This window comes from Pholis gunnellus, assembly GCF_910591455.1.
Source record: "Pholis gunnellus genome assembly, chromosome: 2".
In the NCBI taxonomy this organism is placed as follows: domain Eukaryota; kingdom Metazoa; phylum Chordata; class Actinopteri; order Perciformes; family Pholidae; genus Pholis; species Pholis gunnellus.
In genome coordinates this window covers 125,001-149,000 of record NC_136536.1, presented here as the reverse complement: position 1 = coordinate 149,000, position 24,000 = coordinate 125,001, and the positions used below count along the sequence as shown (strand labels likewise).

The 24,000-nt window shown below is 45.8% G+C and overlaps 1 protein-coding gene across 2 annotated transcripts in view; it reads left to right on the top strand.

Moving 5' to 3' along the window:
- The window catches only part of plxnb3 (plexin B3), a 70,023-nt gene that overhangs the window by 22,929 nt on the left and 23,094 nt on the right, over positions 1–24,000 (top strand). For both annotated transcript variants that reach the window (XM_079176526.1, XM_079176527.1), the window contains exons 3-9: positions 13,226–13,651; positions 15,568–16,297; positions 17,342–17,521; positions 21,872–22,000; positions 22,206–22,306; positions 22,744–22,876; positions 23,013–23,172. In XM_079176526.1, the coding sequence (XP_079032652.1) occupies positions 13,242–13,651; positions 15,568–16,297; positions 17,342–17,521; positions 21,872–22,000; positions 22,206–22,306; positions 22,744–22,876; positions 23,013–23,172 (1,843 nt within the window). In that variant the 5' untranslated portion in view covers positions 13,226–13,241. The remainder of the gene's footprint in view (positions 1–13,225; positions 13,652–15,567; positions 16,298–17,341; positions 17,522–21,871; positions 22,001–22,205; positions 22,307–22,743; positions 22,877–23,012; positions 23,173–24,000) is intronic.

Genomic DNA, 24,000 nt, shown 5'->3' with positions numbered 1-24,000 from the left:
TTCTCTCCGATTGTCAAACACTAAAACGTTGTGATGTTGGTTTGTTTTTGCAGCTTTCAGTTGTTGTTGGACTGGTTTCAGTTTCACATGCAGTAACAGAAACAGTGTTTTATAGACCTAGACAGTCAGAGGTGTGTGGTGTCCTTCAGATGAAACCATAAAATACCGATTTACTACCCCCCCCCTCTCTCTTCCTCTCTCTTTCTCTTTCTCTCTCTAACTTCACGCCTCAAACCAGTGATTAAATATTAATGATTCTAACCCCACCCACATCTTTATCTGTAAATCTAAGCCCCGCCCCCTCTATTCCCGCTGGGACTCTCTGTGTCTGAATCTCTCTCTCTCTCTCTCTCTCTCGCCCTCTCTCTCTGAGTCTGAATGTCTCTCGCCCTCTCTCTGACAGAACAATGTGTCGTTCACAATAATGGGATTACAGCCATCCAACCGGCTGCTCTCTCTCTCTCTCTCTCCTGTCATCCCCCCTCTCTGTCTCTCTCTCCATCTGTCTATTGGTAGTCATTCATCCCCCTCTCTCTCTCTCTCTCTCTCTCTCTCTCTCTCGGTGTTCAGGTTCTTTCCGTTCTTGCCGTCATTATTTTTTGGAATGAAAGACAGACGGACTGTTTCCTGAATGAAGTAAGTCTCTCTCTCTCTCTCTCTCTCTCTCTCTCTCTCTCTCTCTGTGATGAGACTTTGATTGACAGCTGACTCTCCTTAATTGCGCTGTGATTGAATTAGCAGTGATGAGACGGTGGTAGAGACGTGAAGAAGTTCTGCTGCTTCTGAAACGTTCCTGTTCATCATTTCAGATCTTAAAGGTTCTGACAGACGTCTGTCTTTGAGAACATCTTTAACAAATATTAGTAATGATGTCATAAAACTAGAAAAGACATTTACAGCAAAGGGAACCAGTGAGGAATAGAATGTGTCTGATCGGAGGCTCACGGAGGAAGTAAAGCGTTCTGTATCAATGTTTTCACTCATCGTCATCGGTTCTTCATCACTGATGAACATGAGAGCAGCTGGTTGAACTGTAATTATCGTTTGTATTTAAAATGTTAAAGTATCAATGACAGAAAAGGAAATACTCAAATAAAGTACCTCAAATACTTCATAACTCTAAATATCACCTTCATTGTATTATTTGATGTCTTTATGAGACGAGTGAGACAAAAAGAGGCCGATGACGTTCAACTCGTTATTAAATATTAATAAACATGATTTACCTGTTTAACCACCGAACCACTGAAGACCATCAACGGCTCATTCTGTTAGTGAGTCAGTGAGGAGGACCAGTGAGGAGGACCAGTGAGGAGGACCAGTGAGGAGAACCAGTGAGTTAGACCAGTGAGGAGGACCAGTGAGGAGGACCAGTGAGGAGGACCAGTGAGGAGAACCAGTGAGGAGAACCAGTGAGTTAGACCAGTGAGGAGGACCAGTGAGGAGGACCAGTGAGGAGGACCAGTGAGGAGAACCAGTGAGGAGGACCAGTGAGGAGAACCAGTGAGTTAGACCAGTGAGGAGGACCAGTGAGGAGGACCAGTGAGTTAGACCAGTGAGGAGGACCAGTGAGGAGGACCAGTGAGGAGGACCAGTGAGGAGAACCAGTGAGGAGGACCAGTGAGGAGAACCAGTGAGGAGGACCAGTGAGGAGGACCAGTGAGTTAGACCAGTGAGGAGGACCAGTGAGTTAGACCAGTGAGGAGAACCAGTGAGGAGGACCAGTGAGGAGGACCAGTGAGGAGAACCAGTGAGGAGGACCAGTGAGGAGGACCAGTGAGGAGAACCAGTGAGTTAGACCAGTGAGGAGGACCAGTGAGGAGGACCAGTGAGGAGGACCAGTGAGGAGGACCAGTGAGGAGAACCAGTGAGGAGAACCAGTGAGTTAGACCAGTGAGTTAGACCAGTGAGGAGGACCAGTGAGGAGAACCAGTGAGTTAGACCAGTGAGTTAGACCAGTGAGGAGGACCAGTGAGGAGAACCAGTGAGGAGGACCAGTGAGGAGGACCAGTGAGTTAGACCAGTGAGGAGGACCAGTGAGGAGGACCAGTGAGGAGGACCAGTGAGGAGGACCAGTGAGTTAGACCAGTGAGGAGGACCAGTGAGGAGGACCAGTGAGGAGGACCAGTGAGTTAGACCAGTGAGGAGGACCAGTGAGTTAGACCAGTGAGGAGGACCAGTGAGGAGGACCAGTGAGGAGGACCAGTGAGGAGGACCAGTGAGTTAGACCAGTGAGGAGGACCAGTGAGTTAGACCAGTGAGGAGGACCAGTGAGGAGGACCAGTGAGTTAGACCAGTGAGGAGGACCAGTGAGGAGGACCAGTGAGGAGAACCAGTGAGGAGGACCAGTGAGTTAGACCAGTGAGGAGGACCAGTGAGTTAGACCAGTGAGGAGGACCAGTGAGGAGGACCAGTGAGTTAGACCAGTGAGGAGGACCAGTGAGTTAGACCAGTGAGGAGGACCAGTGAGTTAGACCAGTGAGGAGGACCAGTGAGTTAGACCAGTGAGGAGGACCAGTGAGGAGGACCAGTGAGTTAGACCAGTGAGGAGGACCAGTGAGGAGGACCAGTGAGGAGAACCAGTGAGGAGGACCAGTGAGTTAGACCAGTGAGGAGGACCAGTGAGTTAGACCAGTGAGGAGGACCAGTGAGGAGGACCAGTGAGGAGGACCAGTGAGGAGGACCAGTGAGTTAGACCAGTGAGGAGGACCAGTGAGGAGGACCAGTGAGGAGGACCAGTGAGGAGGACCAGTGAGGAGGACCAGTGAGGAGGACCAGTGAGTTAGACCAGTGAGGAGGACCAGTGAGGAGGACCAGTGAGGAGGACCAGTGAGGAGGACCAGTGAGGAGGACCAGTGAGGAGAACCAGTGAGGAGGACCAGTGAGTTAGACCAGTGAGGAGGACCAGTGAGGAGGACCAGTGAGGAGGACCAGTGAGGAGGACCAGTGAGTCACTAAAATGAGGTCCACTTTACCAGTTGCAACATTATATAGAATAATGATTCTGTAATTATGAGTCCTTCATTATTATGAATGCTTTGTAGTATTACTACACTGTGGTATTGTATTAGTACTTTTATTGTGAGTAATTGTACTGGTCTGGAGGTTTGTGTTCAGCTGGAGGTCAAGAGGGTCCAGATGAGTCCTGTTGTTGTTGGTTTTGTATCCAGTGAATGAACATGAGGACTCCCCCCCCCCCCCCCCCTCTGTCAGTACTGTACCCCCCTCTGTCAGTACTGTACCCCCCTCTGTCAGTACTGTACCCCTCTCTGTCAGTACTGTACCCCTCTCTGTCAGTACTGTACCCCCCTCTGTCAGTACTGTACCCCCCTCTGTCAGTACTGTACCCCCCTCTGTCAGTACTGTACCCCTCTCTGTCAGTACTGTACCCCTCTCTGTCAGTACTGTACCCCCTTCTGTCAGTACTGTACCCCTCTCTGTCAGTACTGTACCCCTCTCTGTCAGTACTGTACCCCCTTCTGTCAGTACTGTACCCCCTTCTGTCAGTACTGTTTACTACAGTGAGTTTGTTACATGTCTGTGAACATTGAGGTGTGTTAACAGCGTGGATGTGAGGTGGAGGTGAACACCTGTGATCAGCTGATCAAACCCACTCACACACACACTGATAATTGAAGAGGAGGCTGCAGTGATAATGTATTCGTACACACCCAGAAACACACACACACTCAGAAAGATGTGTGTCTGAGGGAAATGTGCGAACAAGCAGTGAGAGGTGATGGGCGGTAATGATATTGATGCTAATTCCTTCACTGTGTGTGTGTGTGTGTGTGTGTGTGTGTGTTGTAGTGTTTGAGTGTAGTTATTAATATTTAATGTTTGCAGTGATCAGTATTCAATTTATGGAGGGTTTGTTCAGATCAACCTGCTGCAGAGAACCCTGCAGTAGAATACAGTAGAATACAGTAGAAACTCTGACAGTAGAATACAGTAGAAACTCTAACAGTAGAATACAGTAGAAACTGACAGTAGAATACAGTAGAAACTCTAACAGTAGAATACAGTAGAAACTCTAACAGTAGAATACAGTAGAAACTGACAGTAGAATACAGTAGAAACTCTAACAGTAGAATACAGTAGAAACTCTAACAGTAGAATACAGTAGAAACTGACAGTAAAATACAGTAGAAACTGACAGTAGAATACAGTAGAATACAGTAGAACTGGTTCTGAACCTCGTGTGACGTCTGTATAATGAAACAGATGTTTATGCTCACTCAGCTTTGCTGAATCCAAAATGAATGAATTCATATTTCTTCACCACAGGTTCATCTTTATTCAGTATTATTAAATATAGCATCAATATTACACGTTCCTTATAGATAATGTTGTAGAACACGGTGGTCTTCTCGTGATGATGTCATCATGGCGTGCTGGTTTTCATCATGCTTTGCTTGAATTCTTTGTATCGTTTGTAGATCTGAGGTCAAAGGTCAAAGGCAGTGAAACTATTTCAATGAAGAAACCGGTGACAGTAAAACGAGTTCTACTTCTTTAGGGTACAACGTTCTTTGTCTTTGTCACAGGTTTACACACATTATATATACGTATTATATTAAATTACATATATTATATTACATGTTTAAATTAGAAGAAGAAGAAAAAAGAAACATATTTCTGACTTTGGTTTGGTGGGAATGAAGGTAGTGGTGGTGATGTTCTAAACCAGCAGAACAGCGGTCCTGTGACCCTCTTTAGATAAAATATTGCAATGCTTTAATGAAGATAAAGCAAATAAAAGTGCAGTTCCTCCGTTCTGGATCAACGTGGTCCTCAATGAGTTCCTGGACGTTGTTGATGATCCTCACTGTTCCTTTGAGAGAAGAGACGTTTACATCCTTTAATTCTTTTGATGTTTCCCTCCTGCAGGCTGAGCCTCTGCTGTTATTCACTTATTATTCTGATCTTCTGTCCTGGATTCAACCTAACGGAATCTCTAATTCTTCTTATTCTAATCTGATCCTCCTGTCAAACATCTCTGTGTGTGTGTTTATATCTGCTGTCAACACAAGAAGCTTTAATCCAGATTAGAGACGGAGAGGCAGGAATAGCAGCTACAAGACAAACGGGCTCTAAAGGTTCTGTGTTCTAAACCCGACACACTGAAAAGAGGAATTAACTCCATTCAGAACACAACGACCCAGAATCTAACGGAAACCGCTCCAAACGAGACAAAGAGACCTGCTGAGGACCAAGAGAAGTCTGTTATTGTGTCCCACATGAGTCCACATGAGTCCACATGAGTCCACATGAGTCCACATGAGTCCCACTGCTGGAGCTTCAGAGTGACTGCAGCTCTGATGTAGAAGGTCCAGTAGTGACCTCTTTCATCAGACACTGGTACCCTGAATGGATCCTGTATCAGACCTTTATATGAGGTCTTCAAAACTCTAAAGTGAGTTCTCTTCATGAAGTTCTTGTTGAGATCTATCAGGAGCGCGTTTGGTTATCAGCAAATATGAAAAACTAAATGTTTGACATCAATAGAATTATTAATGTCAGTAAGATTCTTAACAGTTATTAATAATAACGGGGCACCACCCTGAGATCAGGGACCAGGACCCAAACTATAAACTATAAACTACTATAAACCGGGTCCTGCAGGCCCATGGAGTCTTTCTGGATTCTGTTGTAAATGTTGGATCCAACCTGAAAGAGGAACATGTGGTTCCTTTAAACCTGTAGAGCTGGAAGTGAAGCAGGACCTCATGTGGTCCGGACTTTCAGACTTTTCAATTTGATCCAAATCAAAATTACAGGTGTGAAACCTCCCTGGACCAGACAGGACCAGACAGGACCAGACAGGACCAGACAGGACCAGACAGGACCAAACAGGACCAGACAGGACCAGACAGGACCAGACAGGACCAAACAGGACCAGACAGGACCAAACAGGACCAAACAGGACCAGACAGGACCAGACAGGACCAGACAGGACCAAACAGGACCAGACAGGACCAGACAGGACCAAACAGGACCAGACAGGACCAGAGGGCCAAACAGGACCAAACAGGACCAGACAGGACCAGACAGGACCAGACAGGACCAGACAGGACCAAACAGGACCAGACAGGACCAGACAGGACCAAACAGGACCAGACAGGACCAGACAGGACCAGACAGGACCAAACAGGACCAGACAGGACCAAACAGGACCAAACAGGACCAGACAGGACCAGACAGGACCAGACAGGACCAAACAGGACCAGACAGGACCAGACAGGACCAAACAGGACCAGACAGGACCAGAGGGCCAAACAGGACCAAACAGGACCAGACAGGACCAGACAGGACCAGACAGGACCAAACAGGACCAGACAGGACCAAACAGGACCAGACAGGACCAGACAGGACCAAACAGGACCAAACAGGACCAAACAGGACCAGACAGGACCGGATCACTGTGAAACATGGTTTAGTGTGTTTCTGGTTTCAGAACTTGTTTGGGGATGTAGACGAATTACAGGAAGTTCTAGAAGAAGGAAAAACAACAAGAACAACAAAAGGAGGTGGTAGCTCATGAGGACTGGGTTTATATGGAGATCTGGATCACGTTCAGGAACACCTGAACCTCATTGAACCACAACCAATAATATCTTGAACATGCCACGCCCCTTCGTCTCCATGGCAACCACGGCAATGAGAGAGGATGAGGTGTTTGTGTTTAAATGGCTCATTGTGTCACCACGGCAACAAATTGACTTCCTGTTGGGATGATGATGATGATGATGAAGGTGTGTGTACAGTCTGCTCTGTGACTCACACAAACTGAAAAATGCCCTTTTGGAAAATCTTATTTTCTGACAACTGTGACACACACACACACACACACATTACATCACAGCGGGTGTGTGTGTGTGTGTGTGTGTGTGTGTGTGTCACAGTTGTCACTTTCCCTCGTCCCTATCCTCATCTCTCTGAGCACCGAAAAATATTCATGAGCTCACCAGGGGAGTGTGTGTGTGTGTGTGTGTGTGTGTGTGTGTGTGTGTGTGTGTGAATAATAATAAAGCAGAACAAACGACAAAATAATCCTGAAGCAGGAAAAAAGACAAAGAAGGAAAAGTAAGAAAAACAAAGACAAAGAACTGAGTCACATGGAAGTACTGCATATAGTACTGATTACTTCTTATAGATATTACTGCATGTAGTACTGAGTTATTCTAATGATATTATCCAGTCTAGTACTGAGTACTTCTACTGAGTAATCACAGTATTGCGTGTGGTACTTGGTACTTATAAATGCCGTGTTCACACCAAACGCGATGAACGCGGCGCGAATCGCGTTAATCGCGTCATTCGCGCCGCCGGTCTCCGGCGACTATTTGTGTTCATTCGCTGAATCGCGCTGGACGTGCCGGAGAGGGGGCGTGGCTTATCGGCCTGAAAGCCGTTCAACTGTCCGCCATCAACATGGAAAAATCACCTCTATTTCTGCCTAGTACGTGTTGTGGAAGTCCAGATATCACGGGGAACTAAACGCCGTCATGTCTGGTTCATAACATAGTCCAGAGGAGCTCCGTGGATTTCATCGAGCTCACTGTGTCTAGCGAGCCACACGTCTGTTTACTACAGCTGTATGAACACACAATAAACTGACTTGGCTGTGATTTAACGGCAATAAACCGACAAAAAGGGACTCAGAAATAACTACGTAATGATGCCCATTTGTACTTGTTTTCTCAATGGAGCTCAGATTGATCGGTGCTAGGCTATGCTAACATTGTAGCAGCTCCATCAACACTCACAATAACGTCATCTAGACGTAAATACGGCAGCGTCTGTTCATAGTTTGCACCGTATGGTTTACACACACACATGTATACACATAGTTTGGTCTCTTTGATGTGAGGGATCGTAGAGCTCTGGGTGAACACAGACGGATACAGGATTTATTTCCTGATTCAACAACGGCAGGAAGTCACTGATGACAGGAGAAACATCTCAATGCTGATAGGCTATCGCGCCACAGCGTCACGCCATTTTTTCGGTTGGAAGTTAATGCTTTGTTTTTTTATCCGATTAATAAATTAATCGAAGAAGTAATCGACAGATTAATCGATTATTAAAATAATCGTTAGTTGCAGCCCTGCTCTGTTCAGTACTTATTATGTCCAATAGATAGTTCTGTGTGTTAGTGATCTAACCTCATGTCATCTCATGACCTCATGTTATCTCATGACCTCATGTTATCTCATGTTATCTCATGACCTCATGATCTCATGTTATCTCATGACCTCATGATCTCATGTTATCTCATGACCTCATGTTATCTCATGACCTCATGATCTCATGTTATCTCATGTTATCTCATGACCTCATGATCTCATGACCTCATGATCTCATGTTATCTCATGTTATCTCATGACCTCATGTTAACTCATGACCTCATGATCTCATGTTATCATATGACCTCATGATCTCATGATCTCATGTTATCTTATGACCTCATGTTATCTCATGACCTCATGATTTCATGTTAACTCATGACCTCATGTTATCTCATGACCTCATGATCTCATGTTATCTCATGACCTCATGATCTCATGTTATCTTATGACCTCATGTTATCTCATGACCTCATGATCTCATGTTATCTCATGACCTCATGATCTCATGTTATCTTATGACCTCATGTTATCTTATGACCTCATGTTATCTCATGACCTCATGATTTCATGTTAACTCATGACCTCATGTTATCTCATGACCTCATGATCTCATGTTATCTCATGACCTCATGATCTCATGTTGTCTTATGACCTCATGTTATCTCATGACCTCATGATCTCATGTTATCTCATGACCTCATGATCTCATGTTATCTCATGACGTCATGATCTCATGTTAAATCATGATCTCATGTTAAATCATGACTTCATGCTGTATGTCATCTCTCTCTGGTCTTCATCATGTCCTATGATGTGCTACTTCAGTAGATTAGAACCAGCGGCTCTCTAGACATTCCCTCTGTGATATCAGTGTAAACTATTTATTCAACAAAACAACCAATAAGGAACATTGATAATGAACACTGACCACGCCCACATCTGCTGTGTGCAGGTCAGTTAGTTGGAGAACGACTGAGAGAAAGTAGGACACAGTGAGGGAGAGTCCCCAAGAGAAGAGGAAGAAACGAACAAAGAGAAGACATTTAACTGCACACACACACACACACTCTCACAGCTGTGTGTGTTGGAGTCTTTGGTGTCTTTGAAGAGTCAGCAGCAAACCACAGAGATAATATGGGGGTGGAGGTGTGTGTGTGTGTGTGCACGCACGCCTGAGGTGAGGCAGCCTATAATCATCACCTCGACGTGTTGAAAGCAGCCTGTTAATTTACATACAGAGAGGAAGTGGGGGGGGCAGGGTTTGAGGCACAAACTGCTACGTTTAACAAAGTAAACTGCTGAATGTTCAACAAAAACGCACCAAATAACACAGATTGATCAGCATCACTAAGCTTCAAACGTTTTGTTCCCCAGTTTATCTCGTCTCAGTGACGGCGTGTCAACAGACGCTACACACATACCGTCTTTTTAATAATAAAGTTTTGTCTTCACAGGAAGGTTCTAGGGGTTGTAGAGGATGTTACAGGGCCAGTTCACACCACTTCCACTAAAGGAGACAGTCTATCGTCTCCATAGCAACGACTTTCTGTACTTGGCTTATCAGGCTTTTTTTGCAGCTGATATTATTTGTAGCGTCTTAAAATGTGAATGATGGTGATGATACTTGCTCCAGTTTTATTTCCAGTGATGAAAGAAAGAAATATAAAAACTGAGAGGGCTGAGAATGTTGAGGCTGGAGACAGAGATCTCTCCTCACAGCACCTCCTCACAGCACCTCCTCTCATGTCACTGACCACCTGACTCTACTACGAGCTGATTGGCTGCTGAAACAGGTTACGACCCTTACCTTCTGAAACCAGCCTCAACCTCTCTAGTCTGGACTGGGCTTAATGGGGTCTGCTCCACTTCCATGTTTCCTTCAGAAGATACCGGAGGTCTTTGACGATGTTCCAGGTTGCTGAGGGGTTTCTAGTGATCCTTGGTTAGCGTAGTCCTTGAGGAGGTACCAGAAGACCACAAGTAGGTTCTAGAGGTTTTGGAGGTGGTTTCACTGGTTCATGAGAAGGTTTCAAAAGGTCTTGAAGGTCTCCGAAGAGACTGACTTGGCTCCTGAGAAGATGATGCTTAAAGGGGCTGGAATGTATATCCAGGATGTGCAGAACATCTTGGAAGACTGTGGCTCAATAGTAGAGCAAGTCGTCCTTCAATCAGAGGATCGGTAGATCGATCCCCGGCTCCGCTGGTTTATGTCGATGTGTTCTTGGGTAACCCCATATGAATGTTGTATGGATGTTAGTTAAAGTCCTGATGGGCAGGTGTTACCTTGCATAATAGCTCCTCCCATCAGGGTGTGAGCTGGTTCAACCAGGACCGGTTCCAAACGCTGGTGTGTGGCCGGATCTCATGTCATGTGCAGTTGGGTCTATTCTCTTATTTCTACAGTGTTTGATGAATAAAGGGCGTCTCATGCAACTGCAACGTGTCAACAGCAGCCATTTCTACCGAGAGGGTTTTGGCAACAGACGGGTCTTTGGACACCCTCTCATGAAGAGGTTCTTGCAGGGGGTCAGGAGACCAGTGATGAAGAGGTTCTTGCAGGGGGTCAGGAGACCAGTGATGAAGAGGTTCTTGCAGGGGGTCAGGAGACCAGTGATGCGGGCCTCCTCCTTCCCACAGAGGGAACTCCCTTTGAGCCTCTGGAGCCTCTCTGAAGGAGCTCTGCTGCTCGCACTGACCTCTATGTAGAGAGTCTGTGAACCAGCCGCCCTGTCAGACCATCTCAGAGGGGCTCCAAAGAACTTAAGTAGTTCTTCCTGTCCGTCTGGAACAACACAGAGCTGCTGGTCTTCTGGGTTTTTGTGTTTGTGTGCTCTTTGAGGGACAAGGGAAGCTGGTGTGCAGGATGTCTACTGCTTGTCTTTTGACCCCTGCAGGGCTGGGCGTGCTCAGAGGTTATTAAGAAGTATGTGAACCTCTAGCCGGTCAGGATCAGTGTGGTCCATCTGCCCCACTGTACCCAGACAGTCCAGTCGGAGGCGGAGCCTGTGAGTTTGAACCAAATTAAAGATATTGTAATCCCAGTTCTATGAACACAGGTGGAGCCTAACCCAAACCCACCAAGAGGCCTCGCCTCTACTACCTAAAGAGAGTGTAAGATAGATTCCTGTGCTCGTAGAACTTAAGATTCAGCTTTTACTTTCAGACAGACTGACAGACTGAGTTCAGCAGATCAAACATGAATTTATTTTCTCTTTCTGAGTCTTTTTCCTCATTTTTGAGTTTAACACTTCATCGCCTCCAGCTCTCTTTACACCCTCCCCCCCCGTCCTTCTTCTGTCCTTCTCAGATTCTCTTTGTTCCAACTTTAAACTCATTTTACTTTCTGACAACCTACAGCTGCCTGCCTGTCTGTCTGTCTGTCTGTCTGTCTGTCTGTCTGCCTGTTTGTCTGCCTGTCTGTCTGTTCAGCTCTATGAATTACAGATGAACCTCTCCCTCTCCATCAGGCTGAAGGAGGAAGTTATTACCATAGAGACACACTGACTCTGTGTGTGTGTTCCTGTGTGCGTGCGCCCTTGTGTGTGTGTGTGTGTGTGTCCTGAGGCCTCTCTGGGTGTTTCCCAGCATGCACTGGGGCGAGTTAGACAGAGAGTTTCTGAACCGACACGCAGCAGGAGGGAGGGATGGTCGAGCGAGCACGAGTTAATCAGGAGAGAGAGAGATGAATAGCGTTTTGTGCCAGAGGAACATGCAGCGTTTTCAATTCACTGTTCTCTGTCTGTTAACCAACAAACAACAACAACAACAAGAACCTGAATCAACACTCTGATTATTGATCACAAAGAGCCTCAGGTTTTACAGAGTAAACTCTTTTCTGCTCTGTCAGGCTCTTTGGTATCACATTAATTCAGTGTGGACATGAAAAATATATCTCATATCATATGAGATATATGAGGTATATGAGGTATATCAGATATATGAGGTATATGAGGTATATCAGATATATGAGGTATATGAGGTATATCAGATATATGAGATATATGAGGTATATCAGATATATGAGGTATATGAGGTATATCAGATATATGAGGTATATGAGGTATATCAGATATATGAGATATATGAGGTATATCAGATATATGAGGTATATGAGGTATATCAGATATATGAGGTATATGAGGTATATCAGATATATGAGGTATATCAGATATATGAGGTATATGAGGTATATCAGATATATGAGATATATGAGGTATATGAGGTATATCAGATATATGAGGTATATGAGGTATATCAGATATATGAGGTATATGAGGTATATCAGATATATGAGGTATATCAGATATATGAGGTATATGAGGTATATCAGATATATGAGATATATGAGGTATATGAGGTATATCAGATATATGAGGTATATGAGGTATATCAGATATGAGGTATATGAGGTATATGAGGTATATCAGATATATGAGGTATATGAGGTATATCAGATATGAGGTATATGAGATATGAGGTATATCAGATATATGAGGTATATCAGATATATGAGGTATATCAGATATATGAGGTATATGAGGTATATGAGGTATATCAGGTATATCAGATATATGAGGTATATCAGGTATATCAGATATATCAGATATATCAGATATATGAGGTATGATATTTAACTTTGATTCAGAAGAGCCTTGATGATCAAAAATCTCAGAATACTCCTAAAACAAAAAGGGTTTCTGAGTCTCGGTGGTTTCTGGTTGAAAGGAGTATATTTAAAGAAAAGACGAGTTTGAGTTTGAAGCTGATTAGGATCAGGAGAGTCTGAAGCACTTCCTCCTGGGGGTTCATCCTCTCTATATAGATATATACTATATATATATATATATATGTATACTGTATATTGTATATGGTTCACCTGCCAGGTGTGTTGACAGGTGAATCAGATCTCATATCAGTTTCTGCTTCTCTGAGAAGAATACACGTTTGAAGATGTCTTTTGTCTTTTGGAATCTTGAACAAAACAAAACATTTGAATGAATAAATTAACTTTATATATATATATCTGATGCTGTTTTAATACACATGCTGCTCTGCTGAGTTTACCATCTCTCTCTTTCTCTCACCTGTTACAGGTAAAGAGGAGCAGCCATGTTGGCCTCCTCCATCCCCCCATCACTGCTCCTCCTCCTCGTCCTCCTTCTCCCCCCCTCTATCTCCCACCCTGCTGATGTCATTGTGACCTCAGACGCCTTGGTGTGGTGGGTGGAGGAGCATGGAGCCCCCCTCTCTCACCTGGTGCTGGAGGCGGGGCATCTCTATGTGGGCGGAGTCAACCACCTGTACCAGCTGACCTCTGACCTGGAGGTGATGTCACACGTGAGGACCGGCCCTCACCTGGACTCCCCGGACTGCCTCCCCCCCATCGTCCCACAGGAATGCCCCTCGGCCACGCCCACTCACAACCATAACAAACTGCTGCTGGTGGAGGCGGGGCATGGGGCGGAGCCTGGGAGCCTGATTGTCTGTGGTTCACTCTTTCAAGGGATCTGTGATAAAAGGTAACTCAGTTTATATGATGTCGTCAGTTTGAAGCTGTTCCTCACACTGTCCAGGTGTTAGTACCTGTTATACCTGTTACTCTGTCCAGGTGTTAGTACCTGTTATACCTGTTGCTCTGTCCAGGTGTTAGTACCTGTGTGACCTGTTGCTCTGTCCAGGTGTTAGTACCTGTGTGACCTGTTGCTCTGTCCAGGTGTTAGTACCTGTGTGACCTGTTACTCTGTCCAGGTGTTAGTACCTGTGTGACCTGTTGCTCTGTCCAGGTGTTAGTACCTGTTATACCTGTTACTCTGTCCAGGTGTTAGTACCTGTGTGACCTGTTGCTCTGTCCAGGTGTTAGTACCTGTGTGACCTGTTGCTCTGTCCAGGTGTTAGTACCTGTGTGACCTGTTGCTCTGTCCAGGTGTTAGTACCTGTGTGACCTGTTGCTCTGTCCAGGTGTTAGTACCTGTGTGACCTGTTGCTCTGTCCAGGTGTTAGTACCTGTGTGACCTGTTACTCTGTCCAGGTGTTAGTACCTGTGTGACCTGTTGCTCTGTCCAGGTGTTAGTACCTGTTATACCTGTTCCTCTGTCCAGGTGTTAGTACCTGTTATACCTGTTCCTCTGTCCAGGTGTTAGTACCTGTTATACCTGTTACTCTGTCCAGGTGTTAGTACCTGTGTGACCTGTTACTCTGTCCAGGTGTTAGTACCTGTGTGACCTGTTGCTCTGTCCAGGTGTTAGTACCTGTGTGACCTGTTGCTCTGTCCAGGTGTTAGTACCTGTGTGACCTGTTGCTCTGTCCAGGTGTTAGTACCTGTTATACCTGTTGCTCTGTCCAGGTGTTAGTACCTGTGTGACCTGTTACTCTGTCCAGGTGTTAGTACCTGTGTCACCTGTTACTCTGTCCAGGTGTTAGTACCTGTTATACCTGTTCCTCTGTCCAGGTGTTAGTACCTGTGTGACCTGTTACTCTGTCCAGGTGTTAGTACCTGTGTGACCTGTTGCTCTGTCCAGGTGTTAGTACCTGTGTGACCTGTTGCTCTGTCCAGGTGTTAGTACCTGTGTGACCTGTTACTCTGTCCAGGTGTTAGTACCTGTGTGACCTGTTGCTCTGTCCAGGTGTTAGTACCTGTGTGACCTGTTACTCTGTCCAGGTGTTAGTACCTGTGTGACCTGTTGCTCTGTCCAGGTGTTAGTACCTGTGTGACCTGTTGCTCTGTCCAGGTGTTAGTACCTGTGTGACCTGTTGCTCTGTCCAGGTGTTAGTACCTGTGTGACCTGTTGCTCTGTCCAGGTGTTAGTACCTGTGTGACCTGTTGCTCTGTCCAGGTGTTAGTACCTGTGTGACCTGTTGCTCTGTCCAGGTGTTAGTACCTGTGTGACCTGTTGCTCTGTCCAGGTGTTAGTACCTGTGTGACCTGTTACTCTGTCCAGGTGTTAGTACCTGTGTGACCTGTTACTCTGTCCAAGTGTTAGTACCTGTTATACCTGTTCCTCTGTCCAGGTGTTAGTACCTGTGTGACCTGTTACTCTGTCCAGGTGTTAGTACCTGTGTGACCTGTTACTCTGTCCAGGTGTTAGTACCTGTGTGACCTGGTGCTCTGTCCAGGTGTTAGTACCTGTGTGACCTGTTACTCTGTCCAGGTGTTAGTACCTGTGTGACCTGGTGCTCTGTCCAGGTGTTAGTACCTGTGTGACCTGTTACTCTGTCCAGGTGTTAGTACCTGTGTGACCTGTTGCTCTGTCCAGGTGTTAGTACCTGTGTGACCTGTTGCTCTGTCCAGGTGTTAGTACCTGTGTCACCTGTTACTCTGTCCAGGTGTTAGTACCTGTTATACCTGTTCCTCTGTCCAGGTGTTAGTACCTGTTATACCTGTTGCTCTGTCCAGGTGTTAGTACCTGTGTGACCTTTCTTCTTCTCTTGTCTGTAGGAGTCTATCCAACATATCTCAGCTCCTCTATCAGACCTCTAACCCGGTGGACACTCAGTATGTCGCCGCCAACGACCCCCGAGTCTCCACCGTCGCCGTGGTGATAACCACAGAAAACAAACAGGAAGGAGGCGGGGCTAGCGGCGTGCTACACTTGATGCTGGTTGGTCGAGGCTACACCAGCAAAGGTCCCGGTGACATCCCACCAATCTCGACGCGGCGTCTGTTCCCGGTGCTGCCGCCCCGCCGTGCGTTCTCTCAGGAGGAGGAGCTTGGTAAACTGGTCGTAGGAAGTTACTCCGAGTACAACAACCACTTCGTGAAGGCCGTCGCCCACAACAACCACGTGTACTTCCTGTTCTCTCGGCGGGACATGTGGCACAAGAAAGAGTACCGGACCTACGCGTCCCGGCTCTGCTCCTCAGACCGAAGCTTCTACTCCTATGTGGAGGTTCCTCTGATGTGCAGCGGATACAACCTGGCTCAGGGGGCGGGGCTAGGGAGCCACGCAGGTGAGCCCGCTCTCTTCGTCGTCATGGCGGCGGGACAAGCGTCCACGCCCGTAGCGACCAATCGCTCTGCGCTGTGTGTTTATGGGATGGCGGAGCTGGACGCCATGTTGAGGCGAGCACAGGAAGTGTGTTACACTGAAGGAGGACGAGGCAGCGGAGGACAGGAAGAGGCTTACATCGAATACGCGGTTTCATCAAAATGTCTGAAGCTACCCAAGGTACACACACACACACACACATATACACACATACACAGACATATATACACACACACGCACACATACTTTTAGTGTGACATCATCATTGATCGATCACGTGCAGATTAACAGCTGGTTTGGTCAGAAATTGTCGCTGGTCACATCTGTCTCACTGCTGACCTTAATACTGTGTGTGTGTGTGTGTGTGTGTGTGTGTGTGTGTGTGTGTGTGTGTGTGTGTGTACGTGTGTGGTTTAGAGCTGTTATCTTCTGCAGCTGGATTTATCATCAGACAGCTGTCTCTCACACACACACACACACACACACACACACACACACACACACACACACACATGGTTGCAGCTGAAAGCGAAAGTTAAAATATTAAAATATCATCATATTAATGTGATAGATAAAGTGTCTTCTATAAGAAAACAAACATCTATCACTGTTATTAATAATAATATTAATTTAAACTAGTGCTGGGCAAGTTAACGCATTTAACACATTCATTAATTAACGCCGACAATTATTTTATCGCGCGTTAACGCATTTTCTTTTTTTATTATTAAGCGGACATTTTTAACACAAGTTAACCGGCCGACCAGCCGGCAGCGAGCGGTGAACAGCTGTTTGTGTGGCGTCTCCTCCGTCTCTTCCTGTTTCCTTCACCTACATTCCCCTGGGTCCTAAGTCCCTCCATGTACAGCTTCTCATCACCCTCTATGTACCAACGTACATTTATAACAAACACCACACATATTACGCTAATCAGCACTGCATAGTGTCTGACCAACATACCAACAATAATTCATTCAAAATGATTCATTTAAATTATGTTTTAGAGTTTTTAAAGTGTTTAGTTTGTAATATGTATAATAATCACATCGTTAATCGTTGCCCAGCACTAGTTTAAACACATTCATAGTCTGATTTACTACCAGCTGTTAAACTGTTACTTTCAACCTGAATTATGTGTTTAACTATTATAACAATAATGTTGTTTATAATAACAATAATAATGTTGTTTATGATAATAATGTTCTTGTTGTTGTTTATAACCAGAACTCTCTGTCAGAGTACCCCTGTGGGGGGGAACACACCCCTAACCCCATCGCCAGCACTGTGCCGCTGCAGGCCACGCCCACTTTCACCTCCACCACCCAGCTGACTGCCGTCACCACGGCAACGGAGGCTGGACACACCATCGCCTTCCTGGGAGATGGAGAGGGGCGACTGCACAAGGTAGCACTCTTTATGCTAAGTTAAGCTAACCCTTTCCCCTTCTTTCAGTCTTCATGCTAAGCTAGCTGTTTCACCTTCTTTCAGTCTTTATGCTAAGCTAAGCTAACCAGCTGCTTGCTGTAGCTTCATATTTACAGACATGGGAGTGCTTTTGTTGTTCTCGTCTCACAACTCGTCTCATTTGAGACGTGACATCACAGTATTGAGACGTGACATCACAGTATTGAGACGTGACATCACAGTATTGAGACGTGACATCACAGTATTGAGACGTGACATCACAGTATTGAGATGTGACATCACAGTATTATTGGTGTAATGGGTCGTCCTTCAGTCACTCTGTTTGGGGTTCAGTCCAGTGCTCCTGTTGGTCGGGAATTAAATGATGAGGTCATATTTAATGTCTGTATCTGAACGGTTTATAACTTCTCTGAATGATCAGCTGGGAACACTTATGCTGCGTTCACACCAGTGGTGGCCATCAGGGCCTGCAAAGCCTTCTCTGCTGGCCTAAACAGAATCACAAAGTTATAGCTATTTTATAATTTAATACTTTTCTAAAATACATTACATTTTTTCTTACATGTATTATAATTTATAAAGATATTTTTCCCATTATCTTATGTTCTCATTGCACAGCTACTGTGCTCCTCAGCTGCTCTGCTTCAGTGCAGCTTGTTTTAAGTAGAGCTTTGATCCAATCAGAGTTCACCTCTGTGTCTCTAGGTAGAAGAGAGGCCCCAGGCCTGCAGACTCACCAGTGAATCCATGTGCAGGTTAAGTGAATGGGGACGATGTTGTTGATTGGCATAGTCTTCAACCAATCAGATCTTTAGTTTGACATGTTGGGCGTATTCTTTGACGTGTCAGAGCTGCTAGCTGGCCTACAGCTACGTCAGCATTACGTGCAGCTCAGAGTCCAGGTGCAGCTCTGCCGTGAGGTGCAGAGTGAGCTGTGATTGGTCAGTGGTCGAGCACGTGACTAAAGTGAAACTTATGCTTGCTAGCAGAACTCAGGTTGTAGCAGTCAGAATTCAAGTGGAAAGTTATGCAACAAATTATGTCATTTTTAGTTTTTTTTACCGAGCTTTGTTTTTTTAACATCAAATGGTGGAAGGAGGAGGAGAAACGGATTTAGTGGCGGAGTTACTGGGAACGCTTTTCTCAAGAAGGACATTTCTGAACAAACTGGACAGTAAGAAACGACCCCACAGCTAGCAGCCCTGACCAGCCAGGAAAAGGATTTGTGCGCCACTTTCAGTCCGCAAACTATGAACGGTATTCCTGGCGGACAGGTTCGGAGAAGAGCTGTAAATTGTATTGCTGGGAATGATCTGTTATTTGCGACTGAACGTCTCGGTGTATGGAGCCATGCTGGATGTCGTAACCTGAGCTGCCTGAGTAAGGCCGCTACACGACACCAAAGTACGGCGGGACACGTACAAGCTACGGCGCTCTTGAAAACATTTGGAGGGACCCGAGTGGATCTCCAGATCAACGAACAAGTTCGCAGGGAAACGGAGCTCCACAACGAAAAAGTTAAGAAGAATAGGCAAATACTGAAAAGACTGATAGATAAATCAAGCGCCCTTTGTCGCTGTTATGGTGGACGAAACCACTGACGTGAGCAGTAGAGCGCAGCTGGCACGTTATGTGACAGATACCGGCGTCAAGGAAAGGTTTGTCAGATTTGACGACGTTGCCGGCAACAAGAGAGCCGATGACATTGCTGCTCTTCTCATCCGATTCCTGGAGGACCACGATTGTCTGGACAAAGTCGTGGCTCAGTGTTTTGATGGTCATGGCATCTGGACTTAATGGAGTGGAGGCTAAAGTGAAAGAGAAGGCTCCTCTGGCTTTATTTCTACACTGCTATGCCCATCGGCTGACTTCAGTGCTGACTCAAGGGTTCTCAACGCTGAGAGAATGTAGAATATTTTTATTTCTCCAGGTCCCCAAAGTGCTCACAGCTGCTCGACGAGATCTGCCAGCGGCGTCTTCCTGGTGTGGCACCAACACGGTGGCATTATAGCTCCAGACCGGTCAACACGGTCTTTGAAAAGAGAGCCGCCCTGCAGGAGCTTTTTCAGCACATTCTGGAGCACCATGACGAGTACGACGATGAATCTGTTCGCTGTGCTGACGGATACAAAGCCCACCTGGAGAACTTTGAGTTTTGTTTTTTGCTGTCCACTTTCCATGAGAGTTTTGAGTATTCGGATGTGCTGTTTGGAGTATAGAACAGAAAACTGGACGTACAGTTCTGTCGTTTGCTGACATTTTTGAGTCCACTGTGCGTGAAACAGGTGCCCCAAGTGCACGGAGAGCGCAGGGAAACATTGGTGCACGGTACCAGAAACTCCACAGCGATATCTTGGAACACATTCTTGCCCAGGTACGATATCGGTTCAAAGACCGCGAGAAGTTAACGTTCCTCTCCCTCCTCGACCCCCAGCAGTTTGAGGCATATCGGAAGAAATTCCCGGATTCGGCCTTCTCCAACCTAACGCAGAGTCACGGATCTCTGTTTGATGACCTGACACGGCTTAAAACAGAACTGACTGTCATGTACGCCATGGCTGACTCTGAAGGAAAAAGCCCTGCTGACCTGCTGGCTTTCCTTCAGCAGAAAGATCTGGTGGAGAGCTTGCGTCAACTTTACGCCCCGGCATGTTTGGCAGTGATGATCCCGATATCGACTGCGTCTGTCGAGCGGACATTTTCAGCCCTAAAAGGCATCAAAACTATTCCAGAAACGCAACTGGGGAGGCTCGGCTGTCATCACTGGCATCCATGGCAATCGAAATGCCAATCAGCGTTGAGATGTTTCTCCTGTCATCAGTGACTTCCTGCCGTTGTCGAATCAGGAAACAAATCCTGTATCCGTCTGTGTTCACCCAGAGCTCTACGATCCCTCATATCAAAGAGACCAAACTATGTGTATACATGTGTGTGTGTAAACCATACGGTGCAAACTATGAACAGACGCTGCCGTATTTACGTCTAGATGACGTTATGTTGAGTGTTGATGGAGCTGCTACAATGTTAGCATAGCCTAGCACCGATCAATCTGAGCTCCATTGAGAAAAACAAACATTAAAAAAGTTATTTATCTTGCGGAGAGAACTATCAAAACATGAATTCAGACTTTTTCCCAAATCAGCATCATTACGTAGTTATTTTGGAGTTTATTGCAATTAAATCACAGCAAAATCAGTTTATTTTGTGTTCATAGAGCTGTAGTAAAGAGCCGACGTTGTGGCTCGCTAGACACAGTGAACACAGCTCGATAGAATCCATGGAGCTCCTCCAGACTATGTAATGAACCAGACATGACGGCGTTTAGTTTCTCTGATATCTGGACTTCCACAACACGTACTGAGCAGGAAGAGGTGATTCTTTCCTTGGTTGATGGCGGAAATAAATTGCGGACAGTCGAACGGCTTCCAGGGCGTTAAAACACGCGCCCTCTCCAGGGAATTGACCACAAATGGTCCCCGGCGTGTTGCTGAGCGTTTGGTGTGAACACAGCATTAGACACACACACACAGACACACACACACACACACACACACACTGAACAGCAGTTTGTAGCCTGCAGCTCTTTATCAACAAAACAACGCGTACATAAACTGTGTGTGTGTGTGTGTGTGTGTGGACTAACATACGCTTAGCTTGGGGGGGTGGAGGAGGATGTCACAAGGGAACGTGCTCAGACTGTTGTTCATTGGTTATTGGTCCCCCAGGTGCACTATGGGTAACGACCCAGCAGGATGCCCCTGAAACATTCACTGTGTGTTAGTGTGTGTGTGATTAAATATTAACAGGAAGAATCAAGATTCTGTTTAACTCAAACAGGCTCCTTAACGCACATGTAACACACGCACATGTAACACACGCACATGTAACACACGCACATGTAACACACGCACATGTAACACACGCACATGTAACACACGCACATGTAACACACGCATATGTAACACACGCACATGTAACACACGCATATGTAACACACGCACATGTAACACACGCATATGTAACACACGCACATGTAACACACGCATATGTAACACACGCACATGTAACACACGCATATGTAACATAAACACACACACATATAACACACACATATGTAACACACACACACACAGTGAGATGCTCCTCATGGAGTCTGACATCAGCTGATCAGTGATCATGTGATTTGGAACAACAGCTCCACCTGGTGGCAGCAACCCTTCTTCTTCTGTGGTCTCTGTGATCACCACATATTGATTATCTGCTACACAAACAACATGATCACATATGTGTGTGTGTGTGTGTGTGTGTGTGTGTGTGTGTGTGTTGCAGGTGTTGGTGCGGTCTGATTTGTCAGGAGATCTGTACGGCAGCGTGTCAGTGGACAGTGGGAGTGTCATCAGAGCCGACCTCCTATTGGACGAGAACCAGCAGCACGTTTATGTGTTAACCAACAGAAGGGTGAGACAGCTTCCACCTGTCTCTCTGTCCCTCTCTTCTCCTGTCTGTCTCTCTGTCCCTCTCTTCTCCTGTCTGTCTCTCTGTCCCTCTCTTCTCCTGTCTGTCTCTCTGTCCCTCTCTTCTCCTGTCTGTCTCTGTGTATTTTATTTTATTTAAACATGAACATTAAATCAAACTGACCTCTGATCTGTTTCCTGTCTTTCAGCTGTCGAAGGTTCCTGTGTCCACATGTGAGAGACAGACAGACTGTCAGTCCTGTCTCTCTGTCAGAGACCCGTACTGTGGCTGGTGTGTCCTGGAGGGAAGGTAGGTCTGTGTGTGTGTCTGTCTGTGTGTGTGTCTGTCTGTGTGTCTGTCTGTCTGTGTGTGTGTGTGTCTGTGTGTGTGTCTGTCTGTGTGTCTGTCTGTCTGTGTGTGTGTGTGTCTGTGTGTGTGTCTGTCTGTGTGTCTGTCTGTCTGTGTGTGTGTCTGTCTGTGTGTCTGTCTGTCTGTGTGTCTGTCTGTCTGTGTGTGTGTCTGTCTGTGTGTCTGTCTGTCTGTGTGTGTGTCTGTCTGTGTGTCTGTCTGTCTGTGTGTGTGTCTGTCTGTGTGTCTGTCTGTCTGTCTGTCTGTGTGTCTGTCTGTCTGTGTGTCTGTCTGTCTGTGTGTGTGTCTGTCTGTCTGTGTGTCTGTCTGTCTCTCTGTCTGTCTCTCTGTCTCTCTGTCTTTAATAGTTCTGATGATGTCATATCTTTTGGGTCCAGATGTTCCCATGAACATCAGTGTCGTCGTCATATGCAGCCCAACCATTGGCTGTGGAGCTTTGAACCGACCAATCAGTGTGTGACAGTTCAGAGCCTGACGCCGGCCAATCAGAGCAAAGACGAGCAGACGCAGGTATGTTCACACCACCTGTACACAGGTGTGTGTGTGTGTGTGTGTGTGTGTGTGTGTGTGTGTTGATGAGTCACAGTACAGCGTAGCAGTGCAATCAATAATCAATAATCAATAATCAGACATGTTTATCTCCAAGGTAACGCTGTCTGTCGTCCAGCTTCCCGCCCTCACGGAGGCGGAGTCTCTGTCCTGCGTCTTTGGGCTCCTCCCACCTCAGCCCGCTGTCGTCACAGCAACAAGCATTACCTGTCAATCACCTGCTCCAGAACTCCTCCCACCCATGCTAACAGGAAGTGGTGAGTGAACAGCTGATGTTGATTAGTTGATTGTATACTACATACTCAATCGGTGTATGCATCCTGTGTGCTCGATCAGTATGTATTGATACTACATACTCAATCAGTATATACTGCTTACTACGTACTGCTTACTATATACTGCAAACTAACGTACTGCATACTAACGTACTGCATACTAACGTACTGCATACTACATACTGCATACTACATACTGCAAACTAACGTACTGCATACTAACGTACTGCATACTAATGTACTGCATACTAACGTACTGCATTCTACATACTCAATCAGTATATACTGCATACTACATACTCAATCAGTATATACTGCTTACTACATACTGCATACTACATACTGCAAACTAACGTACTGCTTACTACATACTGCAAACTAACGTACTGCATACTAACGTACTGCATACTACATACTCAATCAGTATATACTGCTTACTACATACTGCTTACTACATACTGCAAACTAACATACTGCATACTAACGTACTGCATACTACATACTGCATACTACATACTGCATACTAACGTACTGCATACTACAGACTGCATACTACATACTGCAAACTACATACTGCATACTAACGTACTGCATACTACATACTGCATACTACATACTGCATACTAACGTACTGCATACTACATACTGCATACTACATACTGCATACTACATACTGCATACTAACGTACTGCATACTACATACTGCATACTACATACTGCATACTAACGTACTGCATACTACATACTGCATACTACATACTGCATACTAACGTACTGCATACTACATACTGCATACTACATACTGCAAAC